The sequence below is a fragment of the Cydia fagiglandana genome, chromosome 1 (assembly GCF_963556715.1).
Source record: "Cydia fagiglandana chromosome 1, ilCydFagi1.1, whole genome shotgun sequence".
NCBI classification, from domain to species: Eukaryota; Metazoa; Arthropoda; class Insecta; order Lepidoptera; family Tortricidae; genus Cydia; species Cydia fagiglandana.
The window spans coordinates 28735885-28755990 of NC_085932.1; the positions used below are offsets into that span (position 1 = coordinate 28735885).

Here is a 20106-nt window from a genome sequence, read left to right on the forward strand (position 1 = left end):
TTTAAGAAAATATTTGTTTATTTATTTATGGATTACAAAGGCTCATGACACAAAACAGATAGGTACAGAAGTCAATCACATGTATGTACTTTGCTTTTCATACCTACGCTCGGCGGTCGCTCTAGGGTTGCGAACTATGGCTTAAGCACAAAAAACTATCGTGGTAGTGGCACTCGTCTCTATCGTATCGTATCTCGATCGTATCTAGTTGTTTGATTTATTGTTGAGGATGAAACGGGAAGAATGTAAATATAAGTTAATAATAACATGAATAACTCAAATAGGTATTTTAATTTTAATGTCATTGTTATATTACAAATTTGTTACAGAAAATATCTTGCGATGATTTCGAGATTGGCGAAATGTACGATTATTATATTTTAAAGTGTAATAAATTCGCATTCTCATGTACAATATAATAAATTCGCATTCGCATTCTCTCTGAAACCACTGGTAGCTTAAAAAACGACAATTCACCGTTTAGTGTTGAATTTAAACAACCGTCCACTGTACCGTTATAATAACTTTTCTTTTTGTTTCTCCATTATTGCACAAAAAAGTTCACAGTCGCGTGTCTCAAGCGGATGGCACTCGCGCTCGCAGTGGTTCCAACCGGTCCGAGATATCGTGTCCATGAGCAGTGTCTATGTGTGCGTTGCTCGAGCGCGCTTTGTATGTAGATTGATTTCTGTACCTATCTGTTTTGTGCTCATGATTAAAACCAATCAAAACGTCAAACCAAATGTTATTAACGTCTGTATATGTACATACAGACCTCACACAAAAAAACAATCCGCATTTCCAAAAAAATATTAAAAACTTAGATTTTTATACAGATCAATTAGCTCTTACAATATACAAAAGAAATTACTTATTGTCATTGAACATATAATAATACTACTGTATCGTGTTTACTGTGATTACAATTGAGGTAGGTAGCTGATATTGTGTAATGTTTATAGTGAAAAATAAAACAGTACGATAGATAAGGTAAACGTACTGGTGCTCGACGCGGTCTCAGTACATGTCATCTTGAAACTTAAGTCATTTTCAATAGAGGTGACAGCAGGGTGTCATCCATTGGGAATCAGTACGTCGAGCACTAGTACGTTTACCTTATGTACAAAACGTTTTTGAATCTGCGGGGTGAATGACAATACATTTTTATTGTGGAACCAGCCCTGAATTCTTACAAAAGTCTGCTTCGTTTATTTCAGCCGCGAGAGAGCCAATCTATTTTCAGATTTCGAATTAGTGATAGTACTCCCATATAACCATTCCAGTCGCAGAATCATCAAAGTGGTAACTAAATGTCAGAAGTGTCGTAACAGAGTCCACACAATGTGTCTAGAATTGTTTCGAAACAAAGTGTCGTCGCCGTGTGTACACTTTTCCGTAACAAGGTGTCGACACATTTGTGTGCACTTTGCGTGCGGTTTGCGACTAAATCTGACAGCAAATTTGTGACAGCAAATGTCAATATAAAATACCTCTTGAAAACCAAGGTTTGTCAAACTACTATTAGTGTCTCGTGTGCTCGTAATTCTAGTAAGTCATCATTGGGCGATGCAAATGATAATAATCGACCAAAACCATATAAACACCCAACACCCGTCAACCTTTTACAGAAAAGTTTTTAAAGAAATGCAATAAGTAGTGAGGTAAGCAGTGTCACCCAATGTATGGGACGTGCAAATTTTGGTATCGGATGAATTCACTTGGCACAGATGTAGTATACGTAAAGCTAAGCCAATCCAGCCCGGTAGCCAAACGCCACCCCCTTGTGGGTAAGCAGGGGAGCATCCAAAGTTACACGCTGCATATTATCGGCTTCTATGTACCTACCACCTCGAGTTTGGTATCATTTCCAGATAAATCGGGCATAAGGAATTCATTTTTGAGACATTTAATGTACAGTTTAATAGAAAAAAACAAAAATATTGACGAACAAATCAAAATCGGTTTGCAATTTTTTATTCAATTATTAATATTATCAGCAGAAACTACAATTGCTAGAAAGTTGAAATTTGCACACCAGGTTACATTTATAATGTGTACAAGAGATAAGAAGCGATTTTAAAAAATTCAACCCCTAAGGGGGTTAAAAAGGGGACGAAAGTTTATATGGAGTTCATGTTTTATTTTAAGCTAGGAATTTCAAACTTCGTTAAAAGATATATTATTAAAATACAAAAAAAACTAATTTCAGCGTTTTTGAAACTTTATCCTCTAAGGTGGTGAAATAGGGGTTGAAAATTTGTATGGAGATCAACATTTTTTTCAAGTGTGGGGCTTGAAACTTTTTATATGCGCATATTATTAGAATACAGGAAAAGTAATTTCAGCGTTTTTAAAAATTCATCCTCTAAGGGGGTTAAAAAGGAGTTCAAAGCTTGAATCCATTACAAATTACTTTGACTGCCCCCCCTGCCTACCTGCCAGGGGGTGGCGGATGTCTACCGGGCTCAATTAGCTTAGCTTTACGTATATTACATCTGTGCTAAGGGAATTCATCCGATACCAAAATTTGCACCTTATGACACTACTTCCCGGGCTAAAGCTACTTAGGTCAGCCAACGAATGCTCCAAAAAGTTGTAGAGGGAAATGCTCGGAACACAATTTTTGACTCCGTAACTTGGTTTGGACAAGTTAGGAGGTGAACATATCAAAAGTCCCCGGCCGTAGCCCTTGAGCGGGGGGAAGAGAGGGGGCTTTGAAGGTCCCATTTTCCGGTTTTTTGATTATATCTCGGAAACTATGCATCTTAGCGACATGGCCACTTATACAAAATGAAAGTTAATTTCATTTGTTACAAGTTTATCAGTCAATTTTTTCGATATGTTGAATAGTTTTTGAGTATCCGCTCTTGAAAGTTTATTTAGGGCTCTCAATTTTTCAATTTTATCTTGATATATCTACATCAGTGAAGGTGCTAGGCCGTGTATGGTATCGTTTTCGTATAAATCTGGGTTGCTGAATCCATTTAAGGTATCACATTGACACCATTCCACAAAATTAAAAAAAAACTTTTTAGGGTTCCGTACCTCAAAAGCAAAAAACGGAATCCTTATAGGATCACTCGTGCGTCTGTATGTCTGTCCGTCTGAATACACAAAATAGTTCTTTACCTATAGATGACAGGAAAACCTATTAGAAATGTGCAGTCAAGCGCGAGTCGGACTTAATGTACGGAACCCTTAATACGCGAGTCCGACTCGCACTTGGCCGGTTTTTTTAAACTCCTCTTGACGCTTAACCGCTGAACCGATTTCGTTGAAATTTGGTATAGAAATAGTTTGCGTCCCGGAACAGGAGCAGGACATAGGATAGACCTTATAAGCAAAATCATCTTTTGAAGGTGTGAAAAGTGGCGTGGAAATTTGTACGGGAAATCAATAACCGCTGAACCGATTTATATGAAATTTGGGATGGTCTACATCTTTGATTTAGTTAAAAATGATAAAAAACATGACTTCAAACCTAAACTTAAACAGTATTTACTTCTAGAAGTCAATTCTAAATTCCCCCCTACACCTCATTTCACACCTTTAAAGGATGATTTTTGAGATAACTTATTATGTCCTGTCTCGGGACTCAAAATATATGTGTACTAAATTTAAATTTAAACTGTTCAGCAGTTTAAGCGTGAAGATGAGTTTAAAAGAAAGTATTTTAATAAGTTTATATGTTTTTACTTTGGAATGGTGTCAATGTGATACCTTAACTAAATTTGGTACTGCGAATTTATACGTAAAAGATACCAAACATGGCCTCGTAGCTTTACTGTTGTAGAAGTCAAAATAAAATTGAGAGCCCTAAATTCTTATTAAGTACTTGGCCAAACTTGTGTAGAAGGAAAAGGAAAAATAAAAGTCTTCGGCAGGAATATAAGACACAAATATATATATATATATATATATTTTTTTTTGCGTTACTATTTCAATCATCAAATATAAACATACCTTGATTATATTATTCTAGTGAGATCCTCATAGATAAACAAAAACATTTACTTAAAAAATTACAAGGTCGAAATGTCACGGAACTTGTGAGAGTAATATGTGAAAAATAAAAACTTTTTTGACAAAAAAATCTGGACACAATTTAAGAAGCATCCAATTGCGTCGAGGAATCATCTGTATTTTTGCTTGTTTCATTACCTCCTCGCTTCTTTTTTTGTCCTTTGTATTCTGTAGCAATTTGTTAGATCTGAAAATAAAGATAACTTGCGTCGTCACGGATGTCGATTTATAGGTTTTAGGGAGTGCAGAATTCGAAAACGATGATCATTTTATAATCCAAGATGGCGGCTACGTATTTTGTCATAAAAGTCGTCATGGATATCGTTTTATAGGTTTTAGGGAGTGCAGAATTCGAAAATGATGACCATTTTCGATTCCAAGATGTCTGCCGTGCACTTTGTCATATAAGCCGTCATAGATGTTGATTTATAGGTGTTAGGAAGAGCAGATTTCGAAAATGATGACCATGACCAATAAAACGACATCCATGTCGACTTTTAACATAGTGCATGGCCGCCATCTTGGATTCCAAAGTGGTCATCATTTTCTAAATCGGGGCCCCCTAAAACCTATAAAACGACAGCCATGACGACTTTTATGACATACTGCATGGCCGCCATTTTGGATTCCAAAATGGTCATCGTTTTCGAAATCAGGAAAACGACACCCATGACGACTTTTATGACATAGTGCATGGCCGCCATCTTAGAATCCAAAATGGTCATCGTTTTCTAAATCTGCGCCCCCTAAAACCTATAAAACGACACCCATGACGACTTTTATGACATAGTGCATGGCCACCATTTTGGAATCCAAAATGGTCATCATTTTCTAAATCTGCGCCCCCCAAAACCTATAAAACGACACCCATGACGACTTTTATGACATAGTGCATGGCCGCCATTTTGGATTTCAGAATGGTCATCATTTTCTAAATCGGGGCCCCCTAAAACCTATAAAACGACATCCATGACGACTTTTATGACATAGTGCATGGCCGCCATCTTGGAATCCAAAATGGTCATCGTTTTCGAAATCTGCGCCCCCTAAAACCTATAAAACGACACCCATGACGACTTTTATGACATAGTGCATGGCCACCATTTTGGAATCCACTATGGTCATCATTTTCTAAATCTGCGCCCCCCAAAACCTATAAAACGACACCCATGACGACTTTTATGACATAGTGCATGGCCGCCATTTTGGAGTTCAGAATGGTCATCATTTTCTAAATCGGGGCCCCCTAAAACCTATAAAACGACATCCATGACGACTTTTATCACATAGTGCATGGCCGCCATCTTGGAATCCAAATCGGTCATCATTTTTGAAATCTGCGCCTCCTAAAACGTATAAAACGACACTCATGACGACTTTTATGGCATAGTGCATGGCCGCCATTTTGGATTCCAAAATGGTCATCATTTTCAAAATTGGGGCCCCCTAAAACATATAAAACGACATCCATGACGACTTTTATGACACAGTGCATGGCCGCCATTTTGGGTTCCAAAATGGTCATCATTTTCGAAATCGGCACTCCCTAAAACGAATAAATCGACACCCATCTCGACTTTTATGACAAAGTGTTTGGCTACCATCTGCATGCAAGACATTTCTATTATTTTTACGTACAAAAACAGGGGGCCATGTCATCTTCCAACCGAGATTTAATCGATAATTTATTCGATTAATATTCAGATTAATTCAATTTCAATCTATGTTAGGTCGACTAAACTACCTAATCGCGATTAAAATTTGAGGATTTAAACAGTTAATCTATTAATGCCCATCTCTGACCACGGCATTTTTACACTTTGAGAATATCTGAAAACAAATGAACATAAGGAGCCATTTTGGAAATCCATTAACTTTGTTATTACTTTTGACAGCTCGTGTCATGTGTCTACACAGAGTCGACACAAAGTCGAAACATTTGCGACTACTTTGTGACTGCAATATTTCTCAGCCTTAAACCATATTTATACATCATAATTAACAAGTTTCGTAGTATGTAAAGCGTTATTTCTGTTATTTAAGTATAGTATACGCATCGAAGTACTAAAAATGCATCAAATAATATAGTTATGAACACAGGCACTGAGAAATAAACAATTTCATTTCCGGCTAAACTAAAACAATGTGGTGGCGCGTTGATTATATTACACTTAGTTTATCAAATCACTCGAGCAGTTTAATTCCCCATAATAATTTAAGTCCTATTGTAATATAAATGCAAACAATATATAATTACGTCTTGTAATCTGTTTTAGAGATGGCGTATTAATGTCACTTATTTTTATTTAACTATTTTTCCATCTGACAGTTTCCATTTGACAGGAACAAAATGAACGAATGAACGAATGATTTTGGCATAAAGTAGTCGCAAACTCGTAACAATGTGTGCACACGGCGACCACACTTTATGTCACTTTGTGTCATGTGTCGACCCTTCCCCATTTCTGGTAACTGTGTCGACACGGCGACGACTCTGCGACTGGAATTGTGACCGAAACAGACGGTGTCGACACAAGATGTGTCTACACCGCGACGTAACGGCGACTGGAAATGGTTGTATGGGCTCTCATTCCGACTGACCCGTACCTAGGATTTACCGATCGTTAACCCTTTGACCGCCAGACGTCAACTGACGCGGGCGGCTACAGCCCAATATCAACCTTCGTGCATTCCCAGAAGGTTCAAGATGACGCGCCGCGTACGATAGGCGGAGCTTTCAGAGGTATTCGGCAACTTCTATACTTACCAACTGGCGACTGAAATTATAATGCTATCTCCTTTACCCTTGTTCAGATTAACCAATAGTGAAAGAAATGGCATTATGACCTGACTCGCCACTTAGAGCGCGGTCACACTATACTGCAAAACGTAATTTAAGACCAAAAAGAAAATGTTGCCACTTTTACTAGCGCGTCTTGTATTTATGTAAAAATAAGTAAATACAAGTCCTTTTTTATTAAAATCGTAGGAGTAATATTACTAATAAATAAACTATCTTAACCTGATTATTATTTATCAAAAGGAATTTACCATTTTACAAACAAATTATTGCAGTGGCAACATTGTCTTATTTTTTTCGGTCTTGAATTACGTTTTGTAGTTTAGCGATTTGCGAGCGAGTTGGAAGCGAGGCGAGCGTGCAACGAGTTCGTCGCGAGCGCGCAACGAGGTCGCTCCCATTTCAGTATGACAGTACGCAGCGAAAACGTTGCGCGCTCGCGACGAAATCGTTGCGAACTCGGTGCGCGCTCGCCTCGCTTGCAAATCGCTAGTGTGGCCGCACTCTAAGTTTTACGGCAAATATAGTATCACTACGACCCCTCACACTTCACCCCCTGACTCGCGTTCGACACGTCAAACATAAACGATTTATTCTCATTACTTATAACTAACTTATAATGATCTGAAGACGGTAAAGGCATGTTCGGCTTCGCGTGGTCCCGCTTGAAATGGCGGCTAAGGTGACTGGTCTGCGAGAACTTACGGTCGCATATCTTGCATTGGTACTTCTTTTCGCCGGTGTGCACTACCTGAGATATAGCACAAATTGATCAAGTTACAGAGATAGGAAGAGTAACTTAAACTGACAACAGGTTCAACATTTTTAGAGCACCGTACAAAACTTTGTTCACGGTGCTCTTATGGGATCACTTCGGTCTTGCAAATCGGTTAAATGCGTTTTTCTCAAAGACCGTTTGATGTAGGTACCTGAAATTTGGAATAGTTATGGCAAGTACCATCACTAACACTGTGAATAAGTCGAAACTGCTTATTTCTGATTTTAGGGGGAAATTTAGGGGTTAAGAGGGGTAGGCTGAATTTTATTTTCAATTGTAAGAATCGTGTGAGGTACCATTAGAAAGCTTGCAAAAAATTTAGTCGATGGACTGATTTTGACTTCATTTTAGAATGCAATAGTTTCGATAAAAAATGCATTTAAAGTTGCAAGTTTTCATACAAAAATTTTCACCTCTGTCCTGGCGATTTTCGGGAAAACTATAGCTAACAGGCAGCTGACCAGTCAATATCCAACTAAAACGAGTATGGAGACGGCGGGAAAATTATCAGGTTAACTCTAACTTTATTAGTTTTTAAACTGCAGCCTGATCTTTGGTTGCTTAGGGTTAGCTAACTGATGCTTACACTGGTCATTCATATTAAGAAGTACTTTTAGTTAGAAAGATCCTTACTTAAAACTTTGCCATTGAAATTTATGACTTATGTCTTTGATACAAAGTTTAATTCTACTTACTTACTTTTGTGAGATATTTCATTTTTTTCTGAATAGCCTACTATAAGTATGAGAGAGTAAAAGATCTGCAAAATGCAACCTTATTATAAAGCAAATAAGTTTAAATTTCGAACGGGCTTTCCAATCAATGGACTATCGCAGTGTGCTCAGTAAGAATCATATTTATTATTGGAGTTTATCAGTTCAAATTTAAATTAAGAATTCCGTTCTTCACTGTCGTTGTGTTTTTTTTTCACATTAGAGCACATAGAGTTAGTAAAGCGAATAGAGATAATAAAGTCATTCAATATTTATTAACAGCTAATATGGCGTCATCTACCTATAGATTTTACTGAGAGTATCTGATTCGTCGAAACAGTACCTATTCCTTTTCATTAAGTACCATTACATTTATGTATTAATTGTATAAAGTATGTATATTTTTGAACCGATCGGTGAGAGCAGCAACTAGATACTGTTCTGTGACGAAAGGTAAAGTTGACGAAATATAAAGTAAGCCGATCTTGATCAAACTTGTTTGAGTGACAAAAATGTCAGTTAAGATTTGGTACTCATGAATTCCAGTTCTACTAAAATATTTTTGCTTTTAAAAACTGATGTTACAATAAGTCCAAAATTGTCCGGTAAGTTAGGTTTATATTCAAATTATACGCAATTCTTTGTAGCAACTCCGCCAAGTGGACGGAAACAGGTACTGGACGGCAACCTGACGCAGTTACCCTACTTGTACTAAAACTTAGACATTTATTATTAGGTACTTATTTCTGTGACTTATATGAAACATGAGCAAATTGAATAATACTTTACGTTAATTATATTTTGAGTCAGAAACAAGCCTAACGTCAAAAACCGAGAAATGCCGAATCACAGACTTAATTGTAATATTATTCCTTTTTGAGTCGTGCCTGCCCAGTCTACGAGTTTAAAATACAACAATTGCGACTATATCAAAGATTATGAGGTTGTATGTATACCCAGTATTTTTGACGGATTTAGTTTTTCATGCTCGAAGTTGCCTGTTAACTCTGACGTACCTATATTAAATTGTCAACTATTTTGGTGTTTGAAAAAATCAATAATGGCAAAGTGCCGTGGCAGAAAAAGCCATTCTCACAAAAAAAGAATCAATAATAATGAAAATGTTCGGACAAGTGGAAGAATATCATACTTCAATATGTTATGGATGCTAGTAAGATGTAAAAACAACAGTTTAGCGGAATGTCAGTTTACGAAATGGTTTGTACAAATTACAGAGAAATTCATAATAATTTGTTTCTACTACTCATAATAATAATTTGTTTCTACTAATCAACCCGACAAGGTGGTAAATAAAATCTTTAATCTCTAAAAAATATATCTAAGGTAGAAGCTTTGTAACTTCTACATTACCTATACTAGCCCAGAGGACTTTAATAAAAGTCCAAACTCCAAGGTCCCAGAGCTCCCAGACATTACCTTCTTATTTCCTAGTCAATAAAATGTACTTATGGGATAAATTAGTATTAGTACCCAAACTTAAAACCACCTAGGGATGTGTCGTACGGTGCTCTGAACACCGTAGTCTTGACTTCGTGCTTGGCCAATTATTAATCATGCATATTAATTATGTAAAAACATGATGCATGAAGCGGCACAAATAAAAAGGGCTCGGCATAAATCGCATCCAATATTTGAAACATTACGGTATTTGGTTTATTGGTTAAGTAGGTATCAAAAATCGCATGCGAGTTGTTGCACGCTGTGATGTTAGCGAAAAGATACCTACTCCGATTTATTAACAAGCGCGTTATTATTTAATTTAGTTTTTAACATCCAGTCAGCCATTAATTTCTACGTCGATCCACGAACGAAGAGCGAGACAACGCGGTGCGATAGAGACCGCATATTAGGTTGCGTTCACTATGGATGCGTTCTCACACACGCTCTGTACTTGGTCATAAGTCATAACAAAAGCATAAGAACAATGTGGTCAGTGGCCATGAGCCCACCACAAATATGCAATACCGAACGAACGAATTGATTCACCTTAAAGCTGTAACAGACTTGCGTACCAGATCGCGACCTTAGTCCTTTCCGAGGCCTGTCCGATCGTATGGTAGGTGGACCGCCGTGCGTCCGTTAAGGACGCACTATAAGTGACAGCGAGTAAGAGATATGTAGTAGTAGTAGTAGTAGTAGTACTAACTCTTTATTCTACAAAAAGACATATTAAACATAACATACAATTAGCAAGAAGTACAAAAGTGAACTTATCCCTTTGAGGGATCTCTTCCAGTTAACCTTTGAGTAGATGAGAGGAGAGTGAAGAGATATGCTGACCGGACCAAGGTCACGGTTCGGTACTACCGTCTATTACAGCTTTTACGGTTATAAGCCACACACGGTTGTAGACAGGCATTACCTTGTGTAGTTTGAGAGCGGAGGATGTGTAGAAAGTTTTGCCGCACTCGCAGTGGTAGTCCCTCTGGCCCTTGTGCCGCTTGAGGTGCACGTTGTAGGCGCTGCACGTCACGAACCCGCGGTTGCATTCTTTACACCGGTACCTTTAATATTAAGTACATAAATAAAATCATATAAAAAACCGGTCAAGCGCGAGTCGGACTCGCGGTCTATTACCCAATTTTTAACAATGCATTTTTTATGTGGAACGTGAATGAAATGTCTTTAAAATATAAGGATAATAAACGGATAAGGAACTCAGTGCTGCGCTCCAAAACTGGAATCGCAGATGTGGGTGTGAAGGCCGCCAATCTGTTGGATGCACCCGGACAGATGGGCCAAAAAGATCACCTGAGGCAAAGGCCGACCAAAAATGAGATGGCGAGACGACCTGGACTCATTTTGTGGCGACTGGCGGGAACATGCACAAAGCCGTGACGAGTGGCGAAAGACAGTCTGTATCAATTCACTGGACTTCTTTGTTGTGTAATGTGTATTCTGACGTGTATTGAGAGGTTGCCAGAGGTCGCAAACGTCTTGGTGCAGAGATTACAAGATTGTTTCTCCCCATTGTGAATATGTCAACCTATAGGTACAGCTCTACTGTTATAAAAGTATTGTTATTCGACATACACATGCATGTCAACTCACCTAACTTCCTTATTGTGTATTCTGACGTGTATTGAGAGGTTGCCAGAGGTCGCAAACGTCTTGGTGCAGAGATGGCAAGAGTAGGGCTTCTCCCCGTTGTGGATCCTTTGGTGGACTTTCAAATCCGCCTTTATAGGGAATCCTGAAAACAAAACAATATTAAACGCTTTGTTCAAATAGGTAAGCCAAATTTAACATTTTTACTCGATAGCGTTTAAAAACAAGTCAACGTTTATTATAAGATTATAGCGTAGAGCGCCATCCAGTTCTCAAAAATAATACCACGAAACATGCTACTTTATGTCACTGGTTCTATTTGATCTAATGGCGACTTAAAAGAGCTTTAATTCGAAGCTTGCCTTACGTTTTACTCCTAAGGGGGGTAACTTGTACAGTCGCCATCAGATATATCGGAGCGACAAAGGCGCTCACAAATATCTGAACACGCCTCTATTGTCAAGGCGTCAGGGTGCATGTTCAGATATTGTGAGCACCTTGGCCGCTCCGATATATCTGATGGCGACTGTACCACCAGCCATCCGATTGTATAGAGGTATTGCCTGCGTGTATTGTCTGATATTGTGTTACAAACAGGAGTCTATATTAGGGTGTTGCTTTTTTCGTCGAAGTTAACATTTTCTATGTCTCACCCACTTATCTCAGAATTTTTAATTTCGTTTTAGGTGTCGTTGGATTACCTTTCCCGCATTCCTGGCAGAGATAAGTTTTGTCCCCGTTATGCCTCTTCATGTGAATGGAGAGCTGCGAGCTCTGCACGAAATTTTTGAAGCATACATCGCAGCTGTACAGTTTCTCTCCTACGAACAGAAATATTAACATGTATTTAATTATACAACACATGAAGTCAGACGTACAAATTTGATTTCTGTGCCACTTCATACCTTGTTAGTGGCAATCAATATGAAAACGGCTAAGGATCATATTATTGTCACTGTGATAAGGTACCTACGATGTCTCATATAGGTTCTTTGGTAGAATTTCTGCAGGGTACGTCCAATCGTCAGGGTATTATTAGTATAATTAGGTACAGTCGGCGTCAATATGTAGTATAGCTATCAGAGAATGGTAAATTGGATGTACTTTTGGCACATAGGCAGCCTACTTTTGTTGCTGTCTGTACCCTGAGTACAAACCTGTGTGTATCCGTATGTGGTTGACGAGGCCCGTGCGCCGACCGAATTGTTTAGGGCAGTATTCGCAGTGGTATGGGGTCTCTCTTGTATGCACTTTCTTGTGCTGGAATAGCGCGCTGTAACCTCTGGAAATGTAAAAAAATAAATAAAGTTTAAGTTTTATACAAATAAATGTATGACAGAATGATTATGATGCATCCAAAGAGTGTTGACACAAGATCATATAGCCTATGGCATTTACTCTCAATACAGAAATAAATGCTTTTCACCACACCAGAATCTTTCGCTTACTCGAGTATCAATATAAGGATAATAGGAGGAATATCTCTTTTAACGTCAAAACTACACTGTTTCGTGCATATTGTACCACTTTTTACACGCGCAGCCTGTGGGTTAAATACACACAGAAGGCATACAACGCTCTCCGTGTTCAATACAGTAACGCGTTAAGGGCGCTGCTGCATTTACCGAGGTTTGGCAGTGCCTCGGGAATGTTCGCGGAGGCGCGTGTGGACTGCTTTTATACGCCGCCATGCGCAAGAGAGCAACCTCAGCAGCGCGGCGTGTGCGCGCCGGCGGCAGCGCTCTGCTGGCGGTCGTCGCCGACAGGCTTGACGGACCATTTATGGGACACTGCTTGTCATTGCATGCACCAGTGTCCCATAACTGGACCAAATGACGTACCTTAGATTCTAGTTAGATTACGTAATTAATAATTTATTGTTGACATTTTATATTCATTATTTTATATTGTTCTGTACCTATATTGTTTGCTATTGTGTCGTTTAAGTACTTGTATTGTGTATTGTGTGATTTGTCTCACGAGAGGTTAAACATCAACTTTTCCCCCTTGTAAAACAAATAACTATTATAGTATTTTTCCATGCACAATATGTACATGCCAATTTATTTAAATCAGGTTTTTAATAATGCTATCCTATAGTTAGCAGGGTGGCTAAAAATAAGTACATTCCCGTTGCCATGGAGGTTTTGGGATTATACTGAGCAACTTTTACTATGAGACCAACCGAAATCGCGAAAAAATAATGTAGCTGTTTCATACATTTTGGCGGGTCCATTTTCGATAGGAGGGTAATTTTTTTTCGCGATTTCGGGGTTGGTCCCATAGTAAAAGTTGCTCAGTGTAATCCCAAAACCTCCCTGGCAACGGGCAAATTTTTTTTAGCCACCGTGTATAAGTACCTGAATGTGGCGGGGCAGTCCCTGCACTTGTGAGGCCGGAGGTCCGTGTGGCAGATCTTGTGCGCCTTCAGATTGCTCTTGGTGCTTAGAAACTTGCCACAGATGTCGCACTGGTGCGGCAACTTGCTCTCTGGCAGGTGGGACTGCGAATACACTGAAAAAAAAGGGAAAATTATAACAAAGCTTCCGTGAGACACAGACGTATTAAATATACTAGCTTTTACCCGCGACTTCATCTGCGAATTCGTTTGGAATTAGTGACAGCAGCTAAAGTAGGTATAGCGCCTGTACAATGCTAATAGCAATCATTCAATTCGCGCATTGCTTACTTCAATTATTAGGCAATTCATTAACTCTTTCAGTTCCACCTTCCTTTGCACTCTCTTTAGAGATGATTTCCGACATAATTTAAAAACTATCCTATGCCCTTCCCCGGGACTCAAACTTTCTCTATACCAAATTTCCATCATCTAATTAGTTTTTAAGTCAAAATATTAATGTTGTGTTGTGTGCAAGTACTCACCCCTTTTTTTCCGTCCTCTTCTCTTTTTGGGTTTTTCTCCTTCTATGGTAAAATCTATAAAATAAAAGATGTTATTACTATATTGTAGCTCTTACAACATACAATTCTACACTTTACCATAGCAAAAAATTTAATTGTGAAAATATTTATTCAAAATCTTTATCGAATCCAGATTTACCCACCTTAAAATAAGCACTCATCTAAGATAATTCCATATGAACAGTTAGATATCACAAAAAAATCAAACTCAAATCAATCCAGTTTCAGAACCAGGTATAATTCCAAGGATAAAATTACATGAAGGTCTATGTGGGTAAGTTCAAGCTATTTCGTCCGGGTCCGTCCAGTTATCACGTATGTGGCTAAACACTCTCATAGAGCCTCTTTCCAATATGTATAATGAAAGAAAAAAAAGATGATGGATGGGCTAAAAAGAATAGATGGGATGGGGATGGGATAGACATATTTTTTATTTTATTTAATAATTAACTATACAATACCACTTTACAGAGTAATCCAATGCGCGATATGTATTACATAAAGATAAAGATAAAATTCTTATTACAATTTAGACAAAAATAAAAAATTAACAGTTAACACAAATGAAAGGCTTTATTTAAATTACTTGCTTACCTCATTACATTACTTGTAACCAATGTTTATAAATTTAAATAATAAGGGCTATGTTTATTAATAATACCTACCTTTAGCCTTTTTCATCAGTTGTAAATCCCCCAAAAGCATGTTGTCATCGTCTGCGTCCCATCCACTGTCATTGCCATTGTCATATTCATTGCAGCTCACTTCTGTAATGTACCATTTACATATTTAAATTCAAGTATGTATTTAACTTTATGTGAAGAATCCAATCAAAATAACGGAAAGTATACAACATTTTTGACTTCTGGTCTGTGTTATGATAAGGATTCTGACCGAATGATTAAGTCATTGATTCATATTTTCTCTTTGAGCCATAAGACCCAGCACCCACCACGAAATCCACAAAATTTTTCCCACTACACGTATGATAGATTAGAGATGGGCCAAATATTCGGTAATTATTCGACATTAGGCATATTTTTCAATATTCATATTCGGCCGAATAGTTCGGTTTTAGAACTGCCGAATATTTACCGATTAAGATATTCTTTTTTAAGGGCATCTGCTAGCTGGCGCGGGTCAGGTCAGGCATGAGATGGTTCCGTGTCTTTTCATAAACATTCCCAGCCGGTCCAGAGGGGAGAGGGGTCAAAAAGACAGGGGTGTGTAGATCGCAGACCTGTATGAACTTGTTTTCAGCGTTTTAAGGTTGCCTGTGTAGCAGAACCTTTAGGCAGGTTTAGCCCAACCAAATAATCGGTTTGGTATGAACTGAATCAAATATTCGTATTCGGCAGTCCATATTCGTCCCATCTCTATGATGGATTGATTGACAAAGTGTGTTTTTTTTGTCATGACCACAAGTTGTTCCATTATTATTATTATTTTTTTATTTGGGATGCTTACTGCCTAATATACATAGGTTAATAGACTTATCTACTATATATGCAAATTACAAACTTCCACATATATAATGCTAAATAACATAAATATAAAGGTCTCAAATTAGCAGAATATTACACTATATAGGAATATTCCTGATAAAAACTATGAACGCAAACTTAAGTAGGGTAACGTTAACTATCTATTGACAATAATATTTTTAACATTATTAATCTTGATGTGAAACAAATCTACATAGGGCATATTTTAATGTATGTTATGTTTCTGTGCTATAGTTTCTGATATAGTTAAATGTGAATACATACCAAGTTTAATATCATCCTTTAAATCATTTTCAGTACTCTCAAAGATTTCATTAATGACATTGCATACTGTATCCACCTCATCCTTAACATCCAAATCATTTTCGTTTTTAACTTCTTCCTCAGTTTTAAGTTCTAATATTTCTTCATTTAATTTAGTTTTGTCATCATCTTTTATATCATTAATGTCTTCTAAATAGTTTCTTAATTTGTTGTCACTCTCCTCGCATTTCAGGTTAAATGCATACGATCGTTTCAATTGGCGGCTGCATTTCTTACAGATTGTGCTGGGCAGACCGTCATCTTTGGTAGGCTAAAATATAGTCAATATTGTAAGTTCTGATTTTCTATTAATATTAAATTTACAACATCAATTATACATACATACACATACATACTGTGTGAGGTGTGCAATAAAAAGTATTGTATTATATACAGTTTTTTAAAACACAATACAATGAAATTAAAACAATCTAAACTTTGGTTCTGAACAGTAAATAATGTAAACAGTTAGAAGTCGCTAACGAACGGACTCGCGGGACAGAAATAGATCGTCAATCAACTAAACGTTTCTGCAATTAAGAGACACAAACATCCCTTGACAACAAGCATTAGAAAAAGTATTTTAGTATCATATAGATAAGTATAAAAATAACGTACCTTAAGCTTAGTGCAGTTGGCCAGCATTTCACAGTACATGGTATTTCTTTTAGCGTAATAGCTGGTGTAAATATCGTATGTTGTTTTGTTAGATTCAAGGCAGATTCGACACATTTTTGTAAAGTCCATTGCTGTAGTTTTATCAGATTTTTAATGTAAGTACTTGGGATATTTGATTATTTAGTATGGGAAAGGCGATCTACAATATCGGAGGCCAAGACTCATTTTGGGTCGCTGCGTCATTAAGTAAGTATTGGGAAGAGTAATATTATTCATAATATTTGTTACAAAACATTTTTATTCCTAGACACAAACAGTATTTTGACGTCAATTTCGAGGTTGTCACATTTGCTTTGACTTTGACAGCCCTAGTGCTTACGTTACGATCAACGTCTTGTTTCCGGTTTTACAAGAAATGTTAAGCTTTGATATTAATCGATATAAGATTGCTAGGTATACGAATCGAGCATTGTTACTTTATCGTAAAATTAAGCTAGTACCGCATCACTAATTTTGACAAATTGACAATTATTGTAAAAAAATGTGAATTGTGTTTTTATTTAGGTCCTAATAAAATAATAAAACAAAATATATTCTGGTATAATTATCTGAATATACACTAATACATAATATAAAATAAATTTATAAATATGTCAGCACTACAGAAAAGCATAATGAAGAGTAAATTGCCGCCCCGTTGTCCAAAATCAGCAAGTGGAAAGTAATTATTATTTTCATACATTTTTAAACTGATTAGTATTGTAATATTACGGTTTTATTGTGCTGGGAAATATGGGTAATTATGGAACAATAGAACTTCGCTTAAGATTGTTATTATGATAATGTTAAAAGTCTGCAATTTTTGTTACTAATTATGTTTAGTAGCCGGTATTTTACTCTTATTATATAGAATAAATATATACTTTATTAATCTTTTGGTGTTTTCCTTACCATCTCTAAAGTTACAATATAAAAACGGAACAACCTGAAGATTTCTATCTGAATTTTGTTATGTATCAGTCATCCTATACATATGTGATACCCAATTACCTACCATCCATAGAGCCATAAGTGTTGTAATTGGCACGACCAGTTTCACTGTAATTTCATTGAACTATAGCAAGTTTTCAGATTCAGTTAATTAAAGTGTGACTGAAAAGCTATATAGCCCTCCTCAAATTACTCATGGTAATAAAAGTTAGGCATGTTAAAGTAGTCAACTACTCATTTTGTGTTATTTTGTCGATTCTGGGACATAATCATAATCACATGACATCACTTGAGGATTGTCAATTTTATTATTGAATTCAAAATGCCTTTTTTTCAGATTAGCTCCATTCGGAATGGCCCGTCGCAAGGATTACAGCCCTGTGCCGTGGCAGCAGTACTTTGAGAAGTATGTGGATGTGGAGACGGAAAGCGGAAGGTTCAGGGTGTATTTGTCTCCAGAGCCAGACCACTCAAGCAGACCTCGGTTGGTGACATTGCATGGCGGAGGGTATTCTGGATTAAGCTGGGCACTTTTCACGGTTAGTTTCAATTTTAATTGTTATTGGATGTTGTCATAATAATCTTTAAATAAACTGTCTATACAGGTGAATTCAGTCAAATAAAACAGTTGATGTTACAAATACCATGCAATAGTATAATTCTGTAACACACTCTTTATGATAATGTAGGTACTAATTGCTAACTAGCAGTAAAAACCTTATGAATATTGTCTATGGATACTTGGATAGGTAACAAATACATATCCAATTACCTTTGAATACACTTTATTGTATAATAGTAGAAGAGCCGGCCGCAAATTTTTTAACCGACTTGATACCACGATGAAATACACAATGGGAAACCATAAAAGTGATGCTAAGTCCGAATTCGATAGTCTGCCACGGCGGAACTTGCCGAAAGTACGAAAAAGAAGGCCACTTCCGGTGCGAAAAAAGGGGGCTGATTTAACCCATCTGATACCGAAATAATAATTATGGCAGCAGTTAGAAATTTACATGTAGACACATAAAAGCGAAGTCTGCCAGTATTTTTTTAGCCGGAAGTGCTTGGCAGACGCTCTCAAAGGTGGCCAACGGGACCCCTAATTTAACCCATCTGATACCACCATGAAACCAATTCCAGTCAGTAGGTATGAACCCTCATGTCAGGAATATATAAGTCTGCCAAGGCTATTCCTGCCGAAACACCTTGGCAGACGAGATTATGTAAGCAAGGTCGGCATCGGTTACCCTACACTAACCCATCTGATACCACCATGAAACCAATTCCAGTCAGTAGGTACGAACCCCCATTTTAGGAATATATAAGTCTGCCAAGGTTTTTCCTGCCGAAACACCTTGGCAGACGAGATTATAAGCAAGATGACCATCGGTTACCGTACACTAACCCATCTGATACCGCCATGAAACCAATTCCAGTCGGCAGGTATGAACCCTCATTTCAGGAATATATAAGTCTGCCAAGGCTTTTCCTGCCGTAACACCGTGGCAGACGAGATTATGTAAGCAAGGTCGGCATCGGTTACCCTACACTAACCCATCTGATACCACCATGAAACCAATTCCAGTCGGTAGGTATGAACCCCCATTTTAGAAATATATAAGTCTGCCAAGGTTTTTCCTGCCGAAACACCTTGGCAGACGAGATTATAAGCAAGATGACCATCGGTTACCGTTCACTAACCCATCTGATACCACCATGAAACCAATTCTAGTCGGTAGGTATGAACCCTCATTTCAGGAATTTATAAGTCTGCCAAGGCCTTTCCTGCCGAAACACCTTGACAGACGAGATTATGTAAGCAGCATCCGCATCCGAGGGATCCGTATTTTGGAATTATACAGATTACGGACATTATTAATAGCTGTAGGCTTATTTATTACTTTATGATTATACATATTTGTATATTATTATGTTATTAATAAAATATATTTATAATTTATCAAACCTAAACTTAATACATTGGGAATTCATTACCTGCTTACGGCAGTAGTAGGGATTAGTGGGTGAGTTCTGGCTCACTGAGCCAGGCCAATAGTCCCTCCCCCTTTTTTCCCTTGTTGAGGCCCTGCAACCTTGCCTTGAACCCAAACTAATGTCATTGTAGCTCGAATCTAACCTAATCTATTTTTATTGCTTTTAAAATATTTCAATTATCTACTTTTGCAAAGTTAAATGTTGTAATCTCTATTTCGCAAAATGGAATTTTAATGTGACTTTAATGTATGTGCAGTCTACTTAGTAATTTGGTTTAAAGATATAAAAACACACATTTTATTTCCTATCCTAAGTATCCTATCCTAAGTTTATTCAAATAATATTCTGAACATTAATAAGCACTTTATATTTTCGGTAATATCTACT

The 20106-nt window shown here is 37.3% G+C and overlaps 2 protein-coding genes and 1 long non-coding RNA gene across 4 annotated transcripts in view; 1 reads left to right on the plus strand and 2 right to left on the minus strand.

Annotated features, from left to right (window-relative positions):
* LOC134669561 (uncharacterized) overlaps positions 1 to 20106 on the minus strand; it is a 475395-nt gene that overhangs the window by 61534 nt on the left and 393755 nt on the right. The gene's annotated exons all lie outside the window — the stretch shown is intronic.
* On the minus strand, positions 7318 to 17050 carry LOC134671512 (zinc finger protein 836-like). The gene is made up of 10 exons (XM_063529381.1): positions 16732 to 17050; positions 16075 to 16384; positions 14971 to 15072; positions 14267 to 14320; positions 13744 to 13897; positions 12541 to 12665; positions 12085 to 12204; positions 11387 to 11528; positions 10698 to 10839; positions 7318 to 7574 (listed from the first exon to the last, which is right to left on the minus strand). Exons 1-10 carry the CDS (start codon positions 16858 to 16860, stop codon positions 7356 to 7358), a joined length of 1497 nt encoding a protein of 498 aa, XP_063385451.1. The 5' UTR covers positions 16861 to 17050; the 3' UTR covers positions 7318 to 7355.
* The window catches only part of LOC134668848 (protein phosphatase methylesterase 1), a 34179-nt gene continuing 31312 nt past the window's right edge, over positions 17240 to 20106 (plus strand). For both annotated transcript variants that reach the window (XR_010098835.1, XM_063526326.1), the window contains exons 1-2: positions 17240 to 17452; positions 18059 to 18260. Coding sequence is in view for 1 of the 2 variants with exons in the window: in XM_063526326.1 (XP_063382396.1) it covers positions 17382 to 17452; positions 18059 to 18260 (273 nt within the window). In the remaining variant the exon portion in view is untranslated. The remainder of the gene's footprint in view (positions 17453 to 18058; positions 18261 to 20106) is intronic.

What these genes read in the sequence shown, in the direction of transcription:
- LOC134671512 (XM_063529381.1), bottom strand. Translation starts at nt 16,860, where the DNA reads ATGGACTTTACAAAAATGTGTCGAATCTGCCTTGAATCTAACAAAACA. An exon ending in ACTGATGAAAAAGGCTAAAG is followed by an intron (nt 14,321 to 14,970) that starts GTAGGTATTATT and finishes TTTATTTTATAG; the next exon opens with ATTTTACCATAGAAGGAGAA. An exon ending in CCGCTCTCAAACTACACAAG is followed by an intron (nt 7,575 to 10,697) that starts GTAATGCCTGTC and finishes GCTATATCTCAG; the next exon opens with GTAGTGCACACCGGCGAAAA.